Genomic DNA, 19051 nt, shown 5'->3' on the forward strand with positions numbered 1-19051 from the left:
GAGAGGAGGATGCACGAGATAGGCTTAGATGGAAAAAGATGAGACGTTGTGGCGACCCCTAACGGGACAAGCTGAAAGAAAAAGAAGAAGAAGGAGTGAGTGCAACCGGGCGGTCGTCATTGAAGCAGGAGGGATTGGTGGTGGCTTTGATGGAGGTTAGGATGACTTTGCTTAGTGAGGTGTTGAAGATGTCTGTGAGCTCATCGGCACATTCTCTCAGGAAGTGGTCAGGAATCTCTTGTGGTCCAGAGGCTTTCCTTGGATTGATTCATCATTTTGCTGGGAGGCAGAAGGATCCTCTGTGTCTGTATGTTGTTATCTGCCTCAAAGCAAGCAAAGAATCATTGAGCTGATCCAGTAGTAAAAAGGAAATGTCCCAGGACTGTTGGGGGGGGGGCACTTGTGGTCCGTGATGGTCTGAATAGCGCTCTACAGGTTCGTGGTGTCTCTGCTGTTGTTGAAGCAACACTGCTTCTTAGCTTCTCTGTTGGCCCTGTCTGTCCTTTGGCTCACTTCATCCCCAGATATGAATGCAGCATTCGGGGCCTTCAGGAGCCTCTGGGGTGCCCCTGCCAGCCATGGCTTCTGATTGGCCCAGATGGAGATGGTTCTGGAGACCCTAACATTGTCCATGCACATCCTTATCCAGGCAGTGGCAGTTTCTGTATACTCCTGGAGGACTGAGATGTTGTTGTGGGTGCTTACCTGTTTGAACGTGCTCCAGTTTGTGGTGGATTGGCTTCTTAGACTCCTTTGTGAGTTGTGAAAACATTATCCAAGATGTTGTTGCCTCTTGTGGGAAATTTAACATGTACATGAAGTTGTGGAAACATGGTCACATAGACTAAAATACAAATATGAACACACACACACACACACCCACACCCACTTTTCATCCGCGAGAAGTTGGCATTGTCATCGTGGGGTGAAAAGATAAACTACATCCACATGATTTTTTTTTCTGGTTCATCATTTTTATATCCATCCATCCATCCATCCGTTTTCTTTGCCCCTTATCCTCATAAGGGTTGCAGGAGTGCTGGAGCCTATCCCAGCTGTCCACTGGCGCCTTCCTCTGCTCTTGGTTCTTCACACTTCTCTTGTGCTTGTAGGAGAGTATCCTCCGTCTGTGTCCGGGTAGGGAGACAGGTTCAGACATTTTTTTATGTTTATGACCAAACAGAAAATCACAGTTCCCACCATTTTTGGAATTCTTGGAGGGGGTGCTGGAGAACACTCCCACTAGGGACTTGATCATTCTTCACCAAGCCGTGATCTCCAAGTCTCATTTGGAGCGGTTTTCAGCTGAATGTAAATTTCAAGTAACGTATGGTCTTCTTCCCAAGTGAGGGAATAATGAAATGGGAAATCAACAGGTGGATGGGTGCAGTATCTGCAGAGGTCCAGCATTCTGGAGCCAAAGAAGAGCCAATTGCAAGAGTCAAGACGTGAGGAAACTAATGCTTGAATGATTTTTTTTAGTTTAAAATGAGATAACATTGACATGAGTTTATAAATGTTGAGATGGAAGGTTAGGTTCATTTGTTCATCAAAATGCATTGCCTGATCTAATGACTTCAAGGTTTCCCAAACTGGGGTGCATATTTGTAGAAAATTATCCTAAACTTGGTGGCAGAAGCAAGGATTTAGAAGCTAAACTGTTGGGGTCAACAATTCTTAGTTTCATTTTGTCCACATTCAACTGACGCAAATTGTGAGCCATCCAGGTGTTGCAGTCAATAAATCTCATTTATTCTATCAGGTTTAAAAAAAAAAAATGCACATGGATTGTATTTGGCATGACGTTCCAGCCCTGGCTGGGCGTGTCCCAGCAGACCGACGATGACGCCTGCGCCTCATCTCTGCTGGTTACCCCTGGTACTCATAGGACCCGGTGGACGACTGGTCTTCGCCAGATCATTGCCTCACATGCCTGCTGTTTGTGCTGACTGACTCCCCGGTTACCGACTCTGGAACGAATAAAGACTTTCTCTTTACCGCTTGCCTGTCACCCGAGTCGTGCTTTTGGGTCCGCCCTCGAGTCCCGTTCGTGACAGAACGATCTGGTCATAACATGGACCCCGCCGACTCTGAAGCCATCCGCCGCTTGTTGCAGTTCCAGGGCAGACGCCTGGCTGAGCAGGAGGCTGTCCTCCAGGTGACGAACCGGAGGCTCCTTGAGATCTGTGCCTGGCTGGAGCCGTGGCTAGCCTCTCAGGCTAGCGCTGCTACTACACCGGCGGCAGCCATTCCTGCAGCCATTCCTGCTGCTACCCCGGTCCAGCTCACTCCATCTGCCCCGCCCGCTGCGGAGAGTCAGTGTACCGGCATAACACCTCTCTCCCGACCCGAACGTTTCTCTGGTGATTCAGGTTAGAGCCTTCCTCCCTCAGTGTGACCTCCACTTCGAGCTACAGTCGTCCGTCTTCCCGATGGACCGCTCGTGGGCCACGGCGGAGTGGAGTCGCAACTCGGAGACGTGTCGCTCTTGGACGGCCTTCGTCTGTGCCATAATGCAGGTCTTCCAGTACGCCGCGCCGGCGCACGAGGCTGTGGCGTCGCTGATGACGTTACGCTAGGAACAGTGCCGTGTTTCCAACTACGCCGTCGAGTTCCGTATCCGGGCAGCTGAGAGCCGATGGAATGAGGACGCCCTCCTCAACGCCTTCTTCCAGGGGCTCTCCCTGCAGGTCCGCGGGCTCCTCATCGCCGTGGACCTTCCTACCTCATTGGATGCACTCATCGCGCTGGAGCTCAAAATCGACCAAAGACTTGCCATCCAGGGACAAATGGGCGTGCTGGTTGGAGGACAGACGGAGGCGTCCATTTCCCCCTCCTCCCTGCCACCTACGCTCACTCCCGCAACGGAGCCCATGCGAATGGAGGTTCTCGACAGTCTGGCAGAGGAGTGCTGGCAACGGCAACGGTAGGGACGCTGCTGTTACTGCGGCCGCTTGGGCCACTTAATTGCCCATTGCCCGGTCAGACCAAAGCGTCCTGGCCTCAGGATCACTAACCCGGCCGGTGAGTGTGCAATATACGGTGGTGGAATCAGGTCGGACGCTTCTCCAAGTCACCCTGGGCACGGAGGGTCATTCGTGTACCGTGACAGCATTCATCGACTATGGCTCGGACGCGAATTTGATCAACCCCCGCGTGGTCGAGGCATTGGGCGCGGCTACCTTTCCGACGCAGCGGTTACGCAATGGTTACGCTGAGAATGGGAAATTTCTCTGTCGAGTGACGCTCCGCACACAAACCTTAGGGATGGTATTCCCAAATGCCCACACGGAACGAATTAGCTTCCACATCTCCAACTCGTGGAGTAGCGATATCATCCTGGGGAGTCCGTGGCTCAAGGAGCATATTGACTGGCCCACGGGCCAAATCAGGGCGTGGGGCAAAGATTGCCGCAAGCGGTGTTTCATTGTTCGCGAGGAGGGGAGGATTCAAGTCGCGCCCATGGAATTTGAAGAGCCAGGTACCGCACCGGAGTTAGCCGCGGTGCCCCGCTGCTATCTGGACCTCAAGGAGGTGTTTTGGGAAACAAAAGCTAGATCCCTGCCCCCGCACCGCCTTTATGTTTGCGCCATTGAGCTCCTGCCCGGCACCTCCCCCCCTCGAGGGAGGTTGTTTACTTTGACAGGGCCGGAGCACCAGACCATGAAGAAATACGTCGAGGAGTCACTAGCGGCAGGGCTCATTCGCCCATCTTCTTCACCAGCTTTTGTAGGGTTCTTCTTCGTAAAGAAGAAGGACACTTCGCTACTGCCCTGCATCGACTACAGAGGGCTCAACGACATCACCATAAAGAACAGGTACCCTCTTCTCCTGATAGCGACTGAGTTCAAACTGCTTCAAGGGGCCCGGATCTTCACCAAGCTGGACCTATGGAGTGCATACCATCTGGTACGGATCCGGGAGGGGGATGAATGGATGAATTCAATACCCCCACGGGTCATTTTGAGTATTTGGTGATGCCATTTGGGTTGACAAATGCACCTGCTGTTTTCCAGAACTTTATTAACGATGTGCTCCGGTAAAAACTGAATAGAAACGTTTTTGTGTACCTCGAAAATATCCTGATTTTTTTCCTCAGACCTGACCTCCCACATCAGACATGTCAGGGAGGTGCTTCAGCAGCTGCTGCAACATCAGCTGAACGTGAACGTGGAGAAGTGTGAGTTCCACCGAGCCTCCGTCTCTTTCCTGGGGTTCATCCTGACATAAGGGGAGATTCGAATGGATCCCGGGAAGATCGACGCAGTCCTTCAATAGCCCACTCCCTATTGCCGGAAGGACGTGCAGAGATTCATCGGGTTTGCAAACTTCCATCGTAAGTTCATCCGGAATTTCAGTTCTATTGCCGCCCCTCTGCACGTTCTCACATCTCCCCGCAACACCTTTGAGTGCAAGCTTTACCACTGCGCCGATCTTTATAATGCCGGAACCGGACCGGCAGTTTGTGGTCTAGGTTGATGCATCGGACTCTGGGATTGGAGTGGTTCTATCCTAGAGGTGCACAAAGGATGGTAGGATTCACCCGTGCGCCTTCCTTTAAAGAAGAGTGACCCCGGCTGAGCGTAACTACGATGTGGGTGACCGTGAACTGCTGGCAGTCAAGAGAGTAAGGGAAGAGTGGCGACATTGGCTGGAGGGGTAGCAAGTGCCATTCGTGGTTCTCACCGACCATAAATCTTGGAATATCTGAGGACTGCGAAGCGGTTGAATGCCCGCCAGGCCAGGTGGGCTCTCTTTTTCACACATTTCCACTTCACTTTGTCCTTTCGCCCAGGCTTGAAGAACGGCAAGCCGGATGCACTCTCGCAGATCCACGAGGGGGATCGCACTGAGCCCGTGAGCGTCCCAATTTTTCCGGAGGCCTGCTTCGTGTCCGGGTTCACCTGGGCAATCAAGACACGAGGGAAGGAGGCCTTGAGGGACACTCTGGGTCCAGCCGGATGTCCTCCCGGCCGCTTGTTTGTGGCCCCGTCACTACGGGGGGACGTCATCGACTGGGCGCACACCAACAAGACTGTCTGCCACCCGGGCATGACCAAGACACGCTCTGTCGTCGAGCAGCGGTTCTGGTGGCCAAACCTGTGTATGGATGTGAGGGATTACGTCAATGCCTGCCCAGTATGCATGGCCAACAAGACGTCCCTCCTGCGACCAATGGGGGAGTTGAGGCCACTGCCGATCTCCTCGCATCCCTGGTCACATATCTCCGTGGATTTCGTCATTGGGCTACTTCCTTCCCAGGGGAACACGGTGGTGTTCTGCGTCGTCGAACATTTCTCCAAGATGGTCCATTTCGTGCCGGCCCCAAGGATCCCATCCACCAAGCAAACGCCCCAGCTGCTGCTGGATGAGGTCATCCGCGACCACGGGCTGCCGGCGGACATCGTTTCAGACAGGGGTCCACAGTTCGTTTCCCGTTTTTGGAAAGAGTTTTGCACCCTCATCGGTGCTACGGCGAGCCTGACGTCAGGCCATCACCCGGAGTCCAACGGCCAGACGGAGAGGATTAACCAAAACCTGGAAACCAGCCAACACTGCCTGACGTCTCGTGACCACAGCACATGGAGCCAGCACCTCAGAAGGGTGGAGTTGCTCACAACTCCCTGCCCTCCGCCTCCACAGGTATGACTCCTTTCCACGTAGTGCACGGTTATTCTCCCTCTCTATTTCTATTGATGGCCACAGAGTCCATGGTGCCGTCCGCTCTGGCGGTGGTGTGACGCTGCAAGCGGACCTGGGAGGTAGCTCCCAAGACACTGGCGCGCATGGGCAGCTCCTACAAGTCTGCAGTGGACCTCAAGGGGAGAAAGGCACCGCTGTTCAAGGTGGGACAACGTGTGTAGTTGTCCATAAAGGATATTCCACTGTGGACAGAATCACCCAAGCTTGCTCCCAGGCTCCTTGGGCCGTTCCCAGTCAGCAAGGTCATCAACCCAGTCGCCGTGTCATTAAAACTCCCCAGGTCGATGAGGGTCCACCCCACCTTCCATGCGACCAGGCTCCGTCCAACCCGTCCGTCACCACTGGTTCCTCCAGTCAAGCCTCCTCCGCCTTCCAGCATGGTAGACGGTGGGCCCGTGTACTCGGTGCACCGTCTGCTGTCTTCTCGTCGCAGGGACAGGGGGGTCCAGTACCTGGTGGAATGGGAGGGGTATGGCCCGGAGGAGCATTCCTGGATCACCTCCCGCTTCATTGTTGACCCCACCCTCATCAGTGACTTCAACACGGCCCATCCTGAAGCTCCTGAGCCGTCTGAAGCCGGCCTTTAAGGGTGGGGGGTACTGTCATGGCCCCGTCATTCCAACCCTGGCTGGGCGTGTTCCAGCAGACCGACGATGATTAGGAGGCGCACACCTGGGCCTCCTGTCTGCTGATTAACCCAGGTACTTATAGGAACCGGTGGACAACGTCGCCTCGCATGCCTCGTTCCCGCACTTCCGCATTCCTGACACCAACCTCCCGTGTACCGACCCACGCCTGTCTCCCGACCTACCCTGTAAGCCTGTTGCTCCTGTTCCTGCTGTTTGTGCTGACTGACTCCCCGGTTACCGAATCTGGAACGAATAAAGACTTTCTCCTTACCGCTTGCCTGTCACCCGAATCGTGCATTTGGGTCCGCCCTCGAGTCCTATTCATGACAGTATGTGATAAAGTCTAAAAACATCACTGTAAAGAGAACTGGAACTACTCTGTTATAAACAGTATTCAGTGCTGCTTGTAATTTTGTCGACACTCTTGTAAAAAACAATGTTCTTTTGATGATCCCTGAACTTTTAAATCTGCAACCATTTTAAAATAGTCAATCTCACCTGACTTGCTGTGAAAGGTGATGTGCACCTTGAATTGATCACCAGGCAGACGCAGAGTTGAAATGATTCTGAGCCAGCTGTATATATGTGAATGACAATAGTAGTTAGGACACCAAATACTTAATTTCTACCCATCTATACATCCATCCATCCATACAGCCAGCCAGCCAGCCAACCAGACATGAAGCCATCTATCTATCTTGCATACTGCTTGTCTTCAAAAGGTTTGCGGTTGAGCTGGAACCTATTCTAGCTGACATCTTGGGTGAGAGATAGTCAATTGCAGGGCACAAAGAGACAAAGAACCAATCATACATACGTTCACACCTAAAGATCATCTAGAATCTTAAACATTAACCACACATAGGCCTTTTTGGGCCATTGAGGAAACTGGAGTACTTGCAGAAAACCCACACAAGTGCAGGAGCATATCAAACTCCACAAGCTTGCAACGGTGAAACAGACAAGGTGACTACTAGTCAAAATCTCAAAGCAGATTTTCTGTTCACTTTTTTCTTGATAAGTTTTTATTTTGTTTTCCTTTTGACAAAATGTCAAGAATAGACTGTAGGTGTGTGAACACAAGCTAATGTGTGAACGAGAGTTTCTTTAAGCTTGTCAGCTTCTTCTTCTTAATCATCATGTGCAGCAGATCACATGCACTGTTGAATTTATTAAATAGTGAGAGTAATTAGTTCAAATTGTCTACCAGTTTTACTGTGAGATGCCACTGAATTAAAATGCTTAAGATTAATCAGGTGACATGGTGGTGCAACTGTAGAGTGCTGGCCTCACAGTTCTGAGGACTGGGGTTCAAATCCCAGCCTCGCTTGTGTGGAATTTGCATGTTCTCCTTGTTCTTGCGTGGGTTTTCTCCATGCACTCCGGTTTCCTCCCCCATCCCAAAAACATGCATTCGTTGGAGACTCGAAAGTCCGTTAGGTGTGATGTTGAGTGCGAGTGTTGTGTCTGTTTCAATGTGGACCCTGTGATTGGTTGGCAACCAATTCAGGGTATACCCCACCTCCAGCCCATTGACAACTGTGATTGGCTCCAGCATTCCCACTACCCTTTTGAGGATAAGTGGCTCATAAAATGGAGGAGGAGGATTAATCGTGTGCCATTATTTACTTTATAATCATTTGTTTTGAGTACAAGTATGGCACACTTTTTGCCTCCCAAATACATGACCTGGTAGGGCCCTTCCTATTTGCAGTTGCGTCTCCCTGTGCCTCTCTGAAAATCGTGACTTTTTCCCACAGGCTCAACTCATACAACTTTGAGTAATTGGAGACTATTGTTGTAAAGTGTTTCAAAAGAGGCTTGAGCTCAGCCCTGTGATTGACCTGTAAGTTGTCAAAGGTATATATGACAGACTCTTGCTCAATATCTACTGGAATAGATTCCAGTGACCCCGCTATCTAAATGATGGTTGGCTGGGACCTACTCTGCAATTAATTAACTTTAAAAGCCAATAACTGAATTGTAAATGTAATTGTCAAAAAAACTCAACATGTGGATGGGTAAAACATTATTTTTTTCATCGTTGCACAAGCTAAACTCGAGGTCACTGAAAACCTACCTTTTATAAAAATGTTTTCAGTGAAAACAATCATCTCCTGCCTTGTGCTTCTCATTCGATGATGAGGATGATGATGATGATGATGATGTGAGCCATTAAGTCCTTATGGAAGATATTTTCTTTTTTTTTTAATTCATTCTTTAAGTGACATAAGTCAGTTACACATCCATTCATCCATCTATGCTCTAACCCATGGGTGTAAAACTCATGGAATTTCAGGGCCCAAATAAAGCTTATTTTGATGTCAAAAGGCCAGGACCACTACAATCTTACAATGATATATGATAAAATAACAAATAGCTGTTTGAATGAAAACAAATCAAATACATATCAAAAATGTTTATATTTTATAAAAATGTTTTATGAAAATGTTTTAAGTTATTTTATAAAAGAACCTCTGATTTGTTGAGAAAAGTTTGCTTCAGTTTTTCATCGACTTTGTACATAAATGATTGCGTACTGAGTACGATTGTTGTCTGTCTTCATGTGCCCTGCGATTGACTGGCAACCAGTTCAGGGTATACCCCACCTCCTGCCCAATGATAGCTGGCATAGATAAATGGCTCTGAAAATGCATGGATGGAGGGATATTTAGGACTGTAAAAATATTAGGTACGACTTTAACATTGAAATGACTTACGATGGCCTAGGAATTATTACAATTCAATTTGTTTCCCTTTTTTTCACTTTGAAATTTATCCTGCAGGCTGGATTGCAGTCCAAGCAAATTTTGACTCATCGGCAATTTACATATGCTTACATAAGAAATCCAATTACAATTGCTTTTAACATTTTTTTTTATAAAACATCATCCCATTTAAAACACAATAAAATCAAAATAATGTAGCATAAACAAAAAGGAAAATGAAAACCATCGATAGATGGATGTTGTCTACTAGGGATGTATAATATACATTATTTACATTATTTTTTAGATCTTCATATTAGTAGCATGGATTAGGCCATGATGTGAGTTGCATGTAAGCTTTAACCTTCAAATTTCAAGAAAGTCCCAAGCTACTGAGGAAACAATAAAGCGACTCAAATTCCCAATACATTCAAAGCAAGATGAGTCAAGTTATAAATTAAGTTTAGCAGGTATAAATTAAGATACAGTAATACAATCTCACTCACTGATTTTTCACTGATCATATCACCAAAATTACATTTACTGTTATAAAAGTTAAATGAACTGCTTAGCTCTGGTTGAGCTGGAACCTATTTGAGGTGACATCTTGGGTGAGAGATAGTCAATTGCAGGGCACAAAGAGACAAAGAACCATTCAAACAGACGATCACACCTAAAGACCATCTAGAATCTTAAACATTAACCACACATAGACCTTTTTGGGCCATTCATCTGTGAAAATAAAATTGCATGGCAGCGTGGTAGTACAACTGGTTAGAGCATTGGCCTCACAGCTCTGAGGTCCGGGGTTCAAATCCCGGCCCCACTGTGTTGAGTTTTCATGTTCTCCCGGTGCCTCCATGGTTTTCTTTGGGCGCTCCGGTTTCCTCCCATATCCCAAAAACATGCAACGTTAAATAAACACTCTAAATTGCCCCTAAGTGTGCTTGTGATGTGACCGTTTTTTGTTTCTCTGTGGCCTGCGATTGGCTGGCAGCCAGTTCAGGGCGGATCCCTCCTCCAGCCTGATTATATCTAGGATAGGCTCCAGCACTCCTCGACCCTTGTGAGGCTCTGTAAATGGATGGAATAATATTATATCAACTTATATTCAGAAAATACATTTCCCCCACCACCACAAAAGATGACATTAGTGTTTTCAGATACCATTGTATACTGCTTATGGGAGGGAACAGTTTGTAATCAACTATGTTTTTCACAAATATTTTTTAGTGTGTTTGAATGGCTGAGTGAAGCATTAATTTTGTACACTTTTCAGGTTCCCTTTGTTAGGTGCTTTAGTTTATGGGCAGATAAGCTACATTGAATATGGTAGATGCACTGACGCAACGAAGATCCTATCAAACCACTCAGGGTGCCATCTATGTTTGACATACTGATTCAATGACTGCTGTGTAGAAATTACTCAACACCTCACAAAAAAGGACATCCTCTCCTGTGCCTTTTTGAGGATGGAGTTGATGTTGATCTCCCACATCAGGTCCTAAGAGACTGGAACTTGAAAGTTATGGTGGTTGACATGGAGCAGTTGACAGTGTGAAAGACAGCTGTAGCAAAGGATATCTCCTGAGGTACACAATCATCGCTACAGTCCTGAGCGTATTCAACTCCAAGTTGTGTTGGCCCCACCACACCCCCAGCTTCTCCATTTCCTGTCGGTGCACCGACTCTCCACCATCTTTGATGAGGACGCTGACTGTCGTGTCGTCTGCAAACCTCAGTAGTTTGACAGCCTGGATGCAACCTTGAGGCGTTGGTCCATATTGTAGATGCATTCTGCTGCTCAGGAAACTATAAATCTAAAAGCAGGTGGCAGGGAAGACACTGAGCTGGAGCTGGCTTTGAGAAGAGATGTTGGTAGTTGATGGTGTTTAATGGCCCCGTCACACCATGACGTTGTGGTCAGTGTTCTATAGCGTTTGAGGAAATGTTGGTAGTCGCCCATGATCGCCGCGATAGCTCCAGAAGAGCATTGTTTGAACACTAGTGAACGTCAATGATCGCTGGGAATCGGCGGAGAACGCCGGTCCGGAAAAAGTTTTGAACATGCACAAAAGTTCTCACCGAGACCAGCGTTCATCAACGTTTAATTTTAAATGCTGCAGAACGTTCAAGAACATCAGTGGAATGTTTTACTAAGGTTCGCCGAGCGTTGCACGGGTTTGCCTATCGTTAGTTAGTCGTAACTCTCGCTTTACTTAGTTGTTACTTAATCGTTTGTTTTGCAGTGAACAACTCACTGGTGACCTGTCAACGCCCACTGAACAATCCCGTAGCGCACACAGCATGTAACTAAAGTGAAACGAATGTCGTTTGGGGTCCATTTAGCGTCATTCGAGCGTTTCCCGAACTTCCATGCATATGGGTATATAAACCGATGCTTTGTAAAAGCAAGGTCCATTTAATATTAAGCTACAGTAGAGAGCACCTATTATGGAAGATCCAGAAAGCAGCAGTTTGTTTTCGCGGAAAAACTCCACCAGACTATCCTCAACAGCCCGGTCCAGGATCCTGCAATCTTTTCTCTGCTTCTTTTGTCTCTTTCTCGGACTGTACTCACTGAGGTTTGCAAGGTGTTTAGGGTCCCAAGGAGGTGTCACATTCTGCGTGACTTCGCAGACGTGCTCCTCCTCCTGCTGTTGTTTTTGTTCCAAACATATTGCTCGTGTTGAAAGAGACTTAGCTTTCTTACTAGCAGCGCTAGTTGATGAAGTCCCCGCCCTAACATTTTTTCTTCTCGGCGGCATGATGCTCACTGTTCTAACTCACGGCAACAACTGAAGTGACTATGAACTTTCCAACGTTTTAGTGCCGGTTCCACTGTAAAAATTCCACGCCAGCGAAACACTTTTCTGTCGTTATTTTACCCATTGGTCACACGCTCAAGACGCTTGTCACACCCCAATGACGCGTTTGCACACTTTTTAGGGGTATCTTATATGGTCACTGCTACACGCTTTTCGTGCCTTAGACACACGTTAATCACACGCCAGATGTGTCATCCTAATTTGAGAACGCTGGAAAATAGAACGATTGAAATGTTCAGAGGACGTTGACCAGAACGTCATGGTGTGACGGAGCCTTAACACAGAGCTAAAGTACACGAACAGGAGCCGTGTGTACATCCCTGAACCATGGAGGTGTTTTAGGATGAAGTCCTGTCCCAGGTTGATTGCACCAACTGTAGACCTGTTTGCTCGATAACCAAACTGTTCGCGGGTCCAGCGGGGGAACCTGTGATGCCCTTCAGGTGGTCCAGCACAAGGCATTTAAATGACGTCATGATCACAGATGTCAGGGCGACCGGGTATAGTCATTCAGGCCCGAGACTGCATGTTCCTTGGGGACTAGGATTACAGTAGTGCATTTGAAATAAGATGGTCTTTACACAGCTTGTTGTTGTTTATCGTGCAAAATAACTTTGTTGTACACACACCTCTCCACAAAAAACTGATATGTCATAGTGTCCATATATTCATCCAGGCTGCCAGTTTAATTTTCAAAGACACAACAATCTGTCTGTTTAAACAGCTTGAGAGCTAAAAACCTTTACCTTTGCTTCATTTATCCACTTCACTGTTTCACCATTGGCTTAGCATATTTAAGATATGTATGGTGGTATTAAGTAAATTATGCAGTGATAAAATAAGACAATAGCATGTTATGGATTATTTAGCGTAATGGAAGTGGTCAAAAATGTTTTTTTCACTGGTGGTTCACTGTGCTGCTTCTATTTAGGGAATTTGCGGTTGAATTAAGCTTTGTAAAAGTCTCCCAAGAATGTTGAATTAATAGACAGGTTAAACGTTTTTTTTTTTTTTTTAATTCATTTGAACTGCAAATTCTCCCTTTGTCCAAACATTTGTTTTTCGAGTGTCAGAGAAACAGCGACAACTCAGTAGAAATGCAAGTTGGTTTTCAACATTACTGGTTTACTGGACAGTGGGTAGTGACTTTGAATCTTTCACAGGTTTATTTTTTAAATTTTAATTTCACTTATTATTATTATTCAATTATAATAATCATTATCACAATATTCCTAATAATACAGCAGATGTTTCCACCAAGTAAATTCAAAATTGATATTGCTAAATTTGTCAAATCTGTAGTCGTGTGAAATACAGTACCATTAACTGACAACTTGTGACAATTTCCAACGTGTTCTATATACAGGTGCAATGAAATGAAATCATATCTTGTGTGCAATCGTAAGATGATCAAGCTGCAGTCATGTAAATATCACGCAGTTTGTCATGTTGGAGCTCCTGCCAACATTACTTTTGATTTCCTTTTACTTCAGATGGATCTCTAGTTTACCCAAACTGTCTTGGTTTTGGATTTTAAAGCTGTTGTTGCTGTTATTTCCCTTCACATTTATCGCGCTGAGACAGCAAATCATTGATGCTTTAATAGATCCCTAAGCCAACACAAACACACACACACACGCACGCACACGCGGTCATGTAGACACACACGTACACACATTAATGTGAAACTCAGTCTGATAAGTGTTGTAAGACAAACCTCACTACACGCCCTCTAAATATAACGAAAGCCTCTGGTAAAAGCTTTTCAGTTGAATTGCATTATGCAAATACTGAAAGAGCAGTTTGATCAACATAATGTACTCTCTCAAGCTTCATCCTTAAGATCATAGCATCATAGTCAAGCATTAAAATATTTGCTTAGTCCATCATCCTACTTTGAAAGAAAAGGAAAACATTTTATATATATATATATATATATATATATATATATATATATATATATATAAACTCATAATCATTCAAATAGGATTATAATTTTAAAAAATGTTGAAGATTATTCAGTGTTTTAACTTCTCCTTGGATTTGAAATAACATTTTCACAAGGTCAGTTGTGACATTGAGTGAATCTGAAATTTAAAAAATATAATATTTTAAAAAGGTGGCATGGTGAGCGACCTGTTATTACATCTGCCTCACAGTTTTGAGGACCAGGGTTCAAATCCAAGCCCCTCGTGTGTGGAGTTCACATGTTATTCCTGTGCCTGAGTGGGTTTTCTCTGAGTGCTCCAGTTTCCTCCCACATCCCAAAAACATGTGGTACAGTGCTGTGAAAAAGTATTAACCCCCTTACTGATTTCATTTTTTGCATATCTCACACACAAAGGTTTTAAATCATCAAACCAATTCTGAGTACTCAATACTCAGAGACAACCCAAGAAAATACAAAAGGCAATTAAATGACAATTCAATTTATGAAGGCACAAAAATAGAATAAAAACCTTGCTGACCCTCAGTGAGAAATTAATAGCCCCCCGTTAAATCACAAAGTAACTGTGACTAACCACAAATTTGGGAAAAGTGAGTTAAATTTCATAAGCCACACCCAAACGTGATTACCACCATACTTGTTGAATCAAGAAGTCATTTAAGTAGAATCTGTCAGGGAACGTGAAGTAGGCTACAAGATCTCAAGAACCAATGCATCATGTCACAATCCAAAGAAATTCAACAAGAAAGAGAAAAAAAGTGATTGAAATCAATCCATCCATTGGGGCTCCAGCAAACTGTCAGAGCCATAATCCACAAATGGAGAAAACCTGGAACAGTGGCAAACTTTCCCAGGAGTGGAAGAAAACTCATTCAGGAGGTCACAGAAAACCCACGCTCAACATCTAAACCTACAGGCCTCGCTGCCCTCTGTTAAAGTCAGTGTTCACGACTCTACCATAAGAAAGAGACAGGCCAAAAATGGTATCCATGGGAGAGTTCCCAGCCAATAATGTGTATATAATCTGATTTGGACCCCATAGCTCAGTGGTTAGAGTATTGGTTTGGTAAACCAGGGGTCGTGAGTTTGTTTCTCACTTGAGCCACCACTCCCCAAGAGGGGTTGCATCAGGAAGGGACTTCCGGCGTAACAACTGTGCCAAAAAAATAAGAGCGTTCATCAGATGACACGCTGTGGCGGCCCCTAACGGGACAAGCAGAAAGAAATAAAAAGAAAAAGAAATAATATATAATGTGATTTGCGGCTAAGCCCCACTGCTAGGATGTGCCCTAGAGTTGAAAGACAAATTCTGGAAGGAACTTGATGAAGTAGTTCCGAGCATTCCAGACACAGAGAGAGTTGGTATTGGTGCAGCTTGTAATGGACAAGTTGGAGAAGGAAGGTGATGAAGAAGTGATGGGTAAGTATGGCATCCAGGAGAGGAACTTTGAGGTGCTAGTGCTAGTTCCTGTTCTTAAGAACAAAGGCGATTTGCAGAACTGTGTGAACTATAATGGGTTAATGTTAATGAGCCACACAATGAAGTTATGGGAAAGAGTACTGGAGGCTCGACTCAGCACCGAAATAAATATTAGCGAGCAACAGTATGGTTTCATGCATAGAAAAAGTACCTCTGATGTATTACAGGGAGTCCTGGGTCTACAACTAAGATCCGTTCCCACAGTAGCGACTTAACTCAAATTTCTACTTAAGTCGGATTTCACCGTTAAAGTCAAAATTACGATGACCGCTAGAATTGGCTTCACCATTCCCGTGACCCTGCTAAGGATAAGCGGCACCGAAATGGATGGGTGTTGGTACTTCATATAAAAAACTAAAATACATTAAATTAAAAAATATATAAGATACTTCACTTACTATCAGGGAAGGGAGGCTGGGATGGCGAAGAATGAAGGGAGATTACGCTCAGCTATTGCTAAGGAAGCAAGTGCAGATAGCCCTTGCTAGCGGCAAATTCCTCCTCGGCATCCTCTCCTTTCTGCTCTTTCAAAGTGAGGCATGATGCTGATAGTAAATATCAGCGAGCAACAGTATGGATTCATGCATCGAAAGAGTACCTCAGATGTATTACAGGGAGTCCTCGGTCTACGACTGAGATCCGTTCCCACAGTTGCGACTTCACTAAAATTTCGATTTCAGTTGGATTTCATCGTGAAAGTCAAAATTAGGATGACCGCTAGAATTGGCTTCAGCATTCCCGTGATCCTGGTAAGGATAAGTGGCTCAGAAATGGATGGGTGTTGGTACTTCATATAAAAAACAAAAATACATTAAAATAAAAAAATATATAAGATGCTTCACTTACTATCAGGGAAGGGAAGCTGGGTTGGCGAAGAATGAAGGGAGACTCCGCTCAGCTATTGCTAAGGAAGCAAGTGCAGATAGCGCTTGCTAGCGGTAAATTCCTTGTTCGTCTCCTTTCTGCTCTTTCAAAGTGAGGCATGACGCTGATAGTAAATATCACCGAGCAACAGTATGGTTTCATGCATAGAAAACCCTGTATTTGCCTTGAGGATGCTAGTAAAAAAGTACAGAGAAGATCAGAAGGTTAATTCAAATACTTGGGGTCAACAATCCAGAGCAATGATGAGTGTGGTAAGGAAGGGAAGGAACTGGTCCAAGCAGGATGGAACAGCTTGCGGATGTTGTCTGGGGTGTTATGTGACAGAATAGTCTCTGCTACCATGAAGGGGAAAGTTTAAAACAGTGGTGAGGCCAGCCATGATGTATGGATTAGAAACAGTGGCACTGAAGAGACAACAGGAAGCGGAGGTGGAGGTGGCAGAAATGAAGATGTTGATGTTTTCTCTAGGAGTGAGCAACCTGGAAATAATTACAAATGAGCTCATTAGATGGACAGCCAAAGTTGGATGTTTTGGAGACAAGGTTCGAGAGAGCAGACCTCGATGGTTTGGACATTTCCAGAGGCGCGAGAGTGAGTATATTGGTCAAAGGGTGTTGGGGATGTAGCTGCCAGGCAAAAGAGTGAGAGAAAGACCCAAGAGAAGGTTGATGGATGTGTGGGAGAAGAAATGAGGGCAGTTGGTGTTAGAGTGGAAGATCCAGGAGATAGGTTTAGATGGAAAAAGATGACATGCTTTGGTGCCACCTAATGAGACAACCTAAAAGGAAAAGAAGTCTCACATCTACCCAAAAATATCTTCTTGATGATCAACAAGACTTTATGGAGATACATTCTGTGGACTGACGAGTCGAAAGTCAAACTATTTTTCAAAACCAAAACCTTTTTTTTTTTTTGAGCCATGCAGAGGTGGACTTCCTGGTGTGTTTTGGATCGTTGTCTGATGGTCAGACATTCCCCTTCAGGATTTTCTAGTACACAGCTGAATTCCTTGTTCTATCAATCACAGCAAATTGTCATTTTCCTGAGGCAGAAAAGCAGCCCTAGACCATCACGCTGCCACCATCATGCTTCACTGTTGGCATAATGTTCTTTTTATCAAATGCTGTGCCATTTTTTACACCAGATTTAATGGGTTGCACGCCACACAAAAAGTTGCATTTTTGACTCATCACTCCACAGAGTGTTTCTCCAAAAGTCTGGAGTAATTGATTTCTTAATTCAACAGGGTGAGTGTGACTTGTGAAATTGAACTCACCCTTCCCAAATGTGTGGTTTGTCACAGTGACTGATTGAACAATTCGGGCAATTACATTTGACAGAGGGTCAGAAAGGTATAGATTTTTTTTTTTGTACCTTAATAAATTGAATTGTCACTTGAGAACTGGAATTTTGTATTTCCTTGTCTTTGACTGATATTAAAATTGGATGGATGATTTAAAACCTTTGTGTGATTGATATGCAAAAAAAAAGAAATCAGGCACTAGATAGATAGATAGATATAGATAGATAGATAGATAGATAGATAGATAGATAGATAGATAGATAGATAGATAGATAGAAGATAGATAGATAGATAGATAGATATAGATAGATAGATAGATAGATAGATAGATAGATAGATAGATAGATAGATAGATAGAAGGACTACACGGTGGATCAGCTGTAAACCGTTGGCCTCACAGTTCTGAGGTCCTGGTTCAATCCCGGATCCGCCTGTGTGAACTTTGCATGTTCTCCCCGTGCCGGCGTGGGTTTCCTCCGCGCACTCTGGTTTCCTCCCATAGATGCTTTCTTCATGTTATGCTTACATCAACTGGACAACAGTAGGTTTAGCTGTATTTATTTTATTTCATCCTTTTGTTTGTTTTTGTTTTTGTGAATCCAACAGCGGGTTCAAATTTCTTGAACCCAGACGGAGATTCGGGCAATGAGGCTGACAGCGAGCCTCAGCTGGCTTTTTACACTGACCCAAACCGCAGTCGACGTCGGAGTCGAGGTATGAGAAATGGTAACGCCAACACCGCATGGGGCTCAGGGGGTAAGAAGGACTTACACTTTAATATCACTCACCGTTTGCTGGTGTCCCCTCCGCAAGGCATGACAAGAATATCAATGTTGATTGTAAAATGTTGTTGGCTTGTGTTGTGTTTTCTCATAGTTTTGACATCCAAATATAAAACGTTAAATATCTGCATATACTGTGATTTGTTTTAATGCTCTGAGGCAGAATGTTTTGGCAGTGGCTGTGAGCATGTACCATTGACACCATTGCATCTGTGTACTAATTGTTCAATCAAGTATGAAAAGATCGGTGGTTTCAGTGTTTAATGTTTTAATACATTGCATCTCGAGACACGACATTTTGAAATAATATTATACATGAATATTATTTCTATGGAGGATGGGTTGAAGTACTGTGAGAGTGTAGCCTTGCAGCACACATTATCTGTCTGCATGCCATGTTTTTGCAACTTTGATCATGCACTTCTATGAGATGTATAAAGATGGCAGAGAAGAGAACTAAAAGACTATACCCTTAAAAAAAATCTCCTGTCACAAAGTGTTACAAACCTTTACAGTACCTTCAAGGCAATTATTCCAACGTAATATGCACAGATGTCACACACTAGTGAAGCTTCTTGAAGTGCAGGAAACAACACCTTTAATTAAAGCTGGGTTTAAGAATAGAAGAATATAATAAACAGCACACAGCATGGATTTTCTTAGATCCTAAGGATTTTTTTTCTCACAATCTAGGATAACTGTGACTGAAAACATCAAAATTGGATTTGTCAAATTCTATCCGATTGGCATACGACAATATTTCCAGTGATTAAATATGGTCTGAA

General features: G+C 44.9%; 1 protein-coding gene across 1 annotated transcript in view; it reads left to right on the plus strand.

Annotated features, from left to right (window-relative positions):
- Nucleotides 1–19051, plus strand: part of LOC133510384 (astrotactin-1-like) — a 442032-nt gene that overhangs the window by 34950 nt on the left and 388031 nt on the right. The window contains exon 5 of the mRNA XM_061838217.1: nucleotides 18091–18198. Within this exon, the coding sequence (XP_061694201.1) occupies nucleotides 18091–18198 (108 nt within the window). The remainder of the gene's footprint in view (nucleotides 1–18090; nucleotides 18199–19051) is intronic.

Source organism: Syngnathoides biaculeatus, chromosome 13, assembly GCF_019802595.1.
Source record: "Syngnathoides biaculeatus isolate LvHL_M chromosome 13, ASM1980259v1, whole genome shotgun sequence".
NCBI lineage: Eukaryota > Metazoa > Chordata > Actinopteri > Syngnathiformes > Syngnathidae > Syngnathoides > Syngnathoides biaculeatus.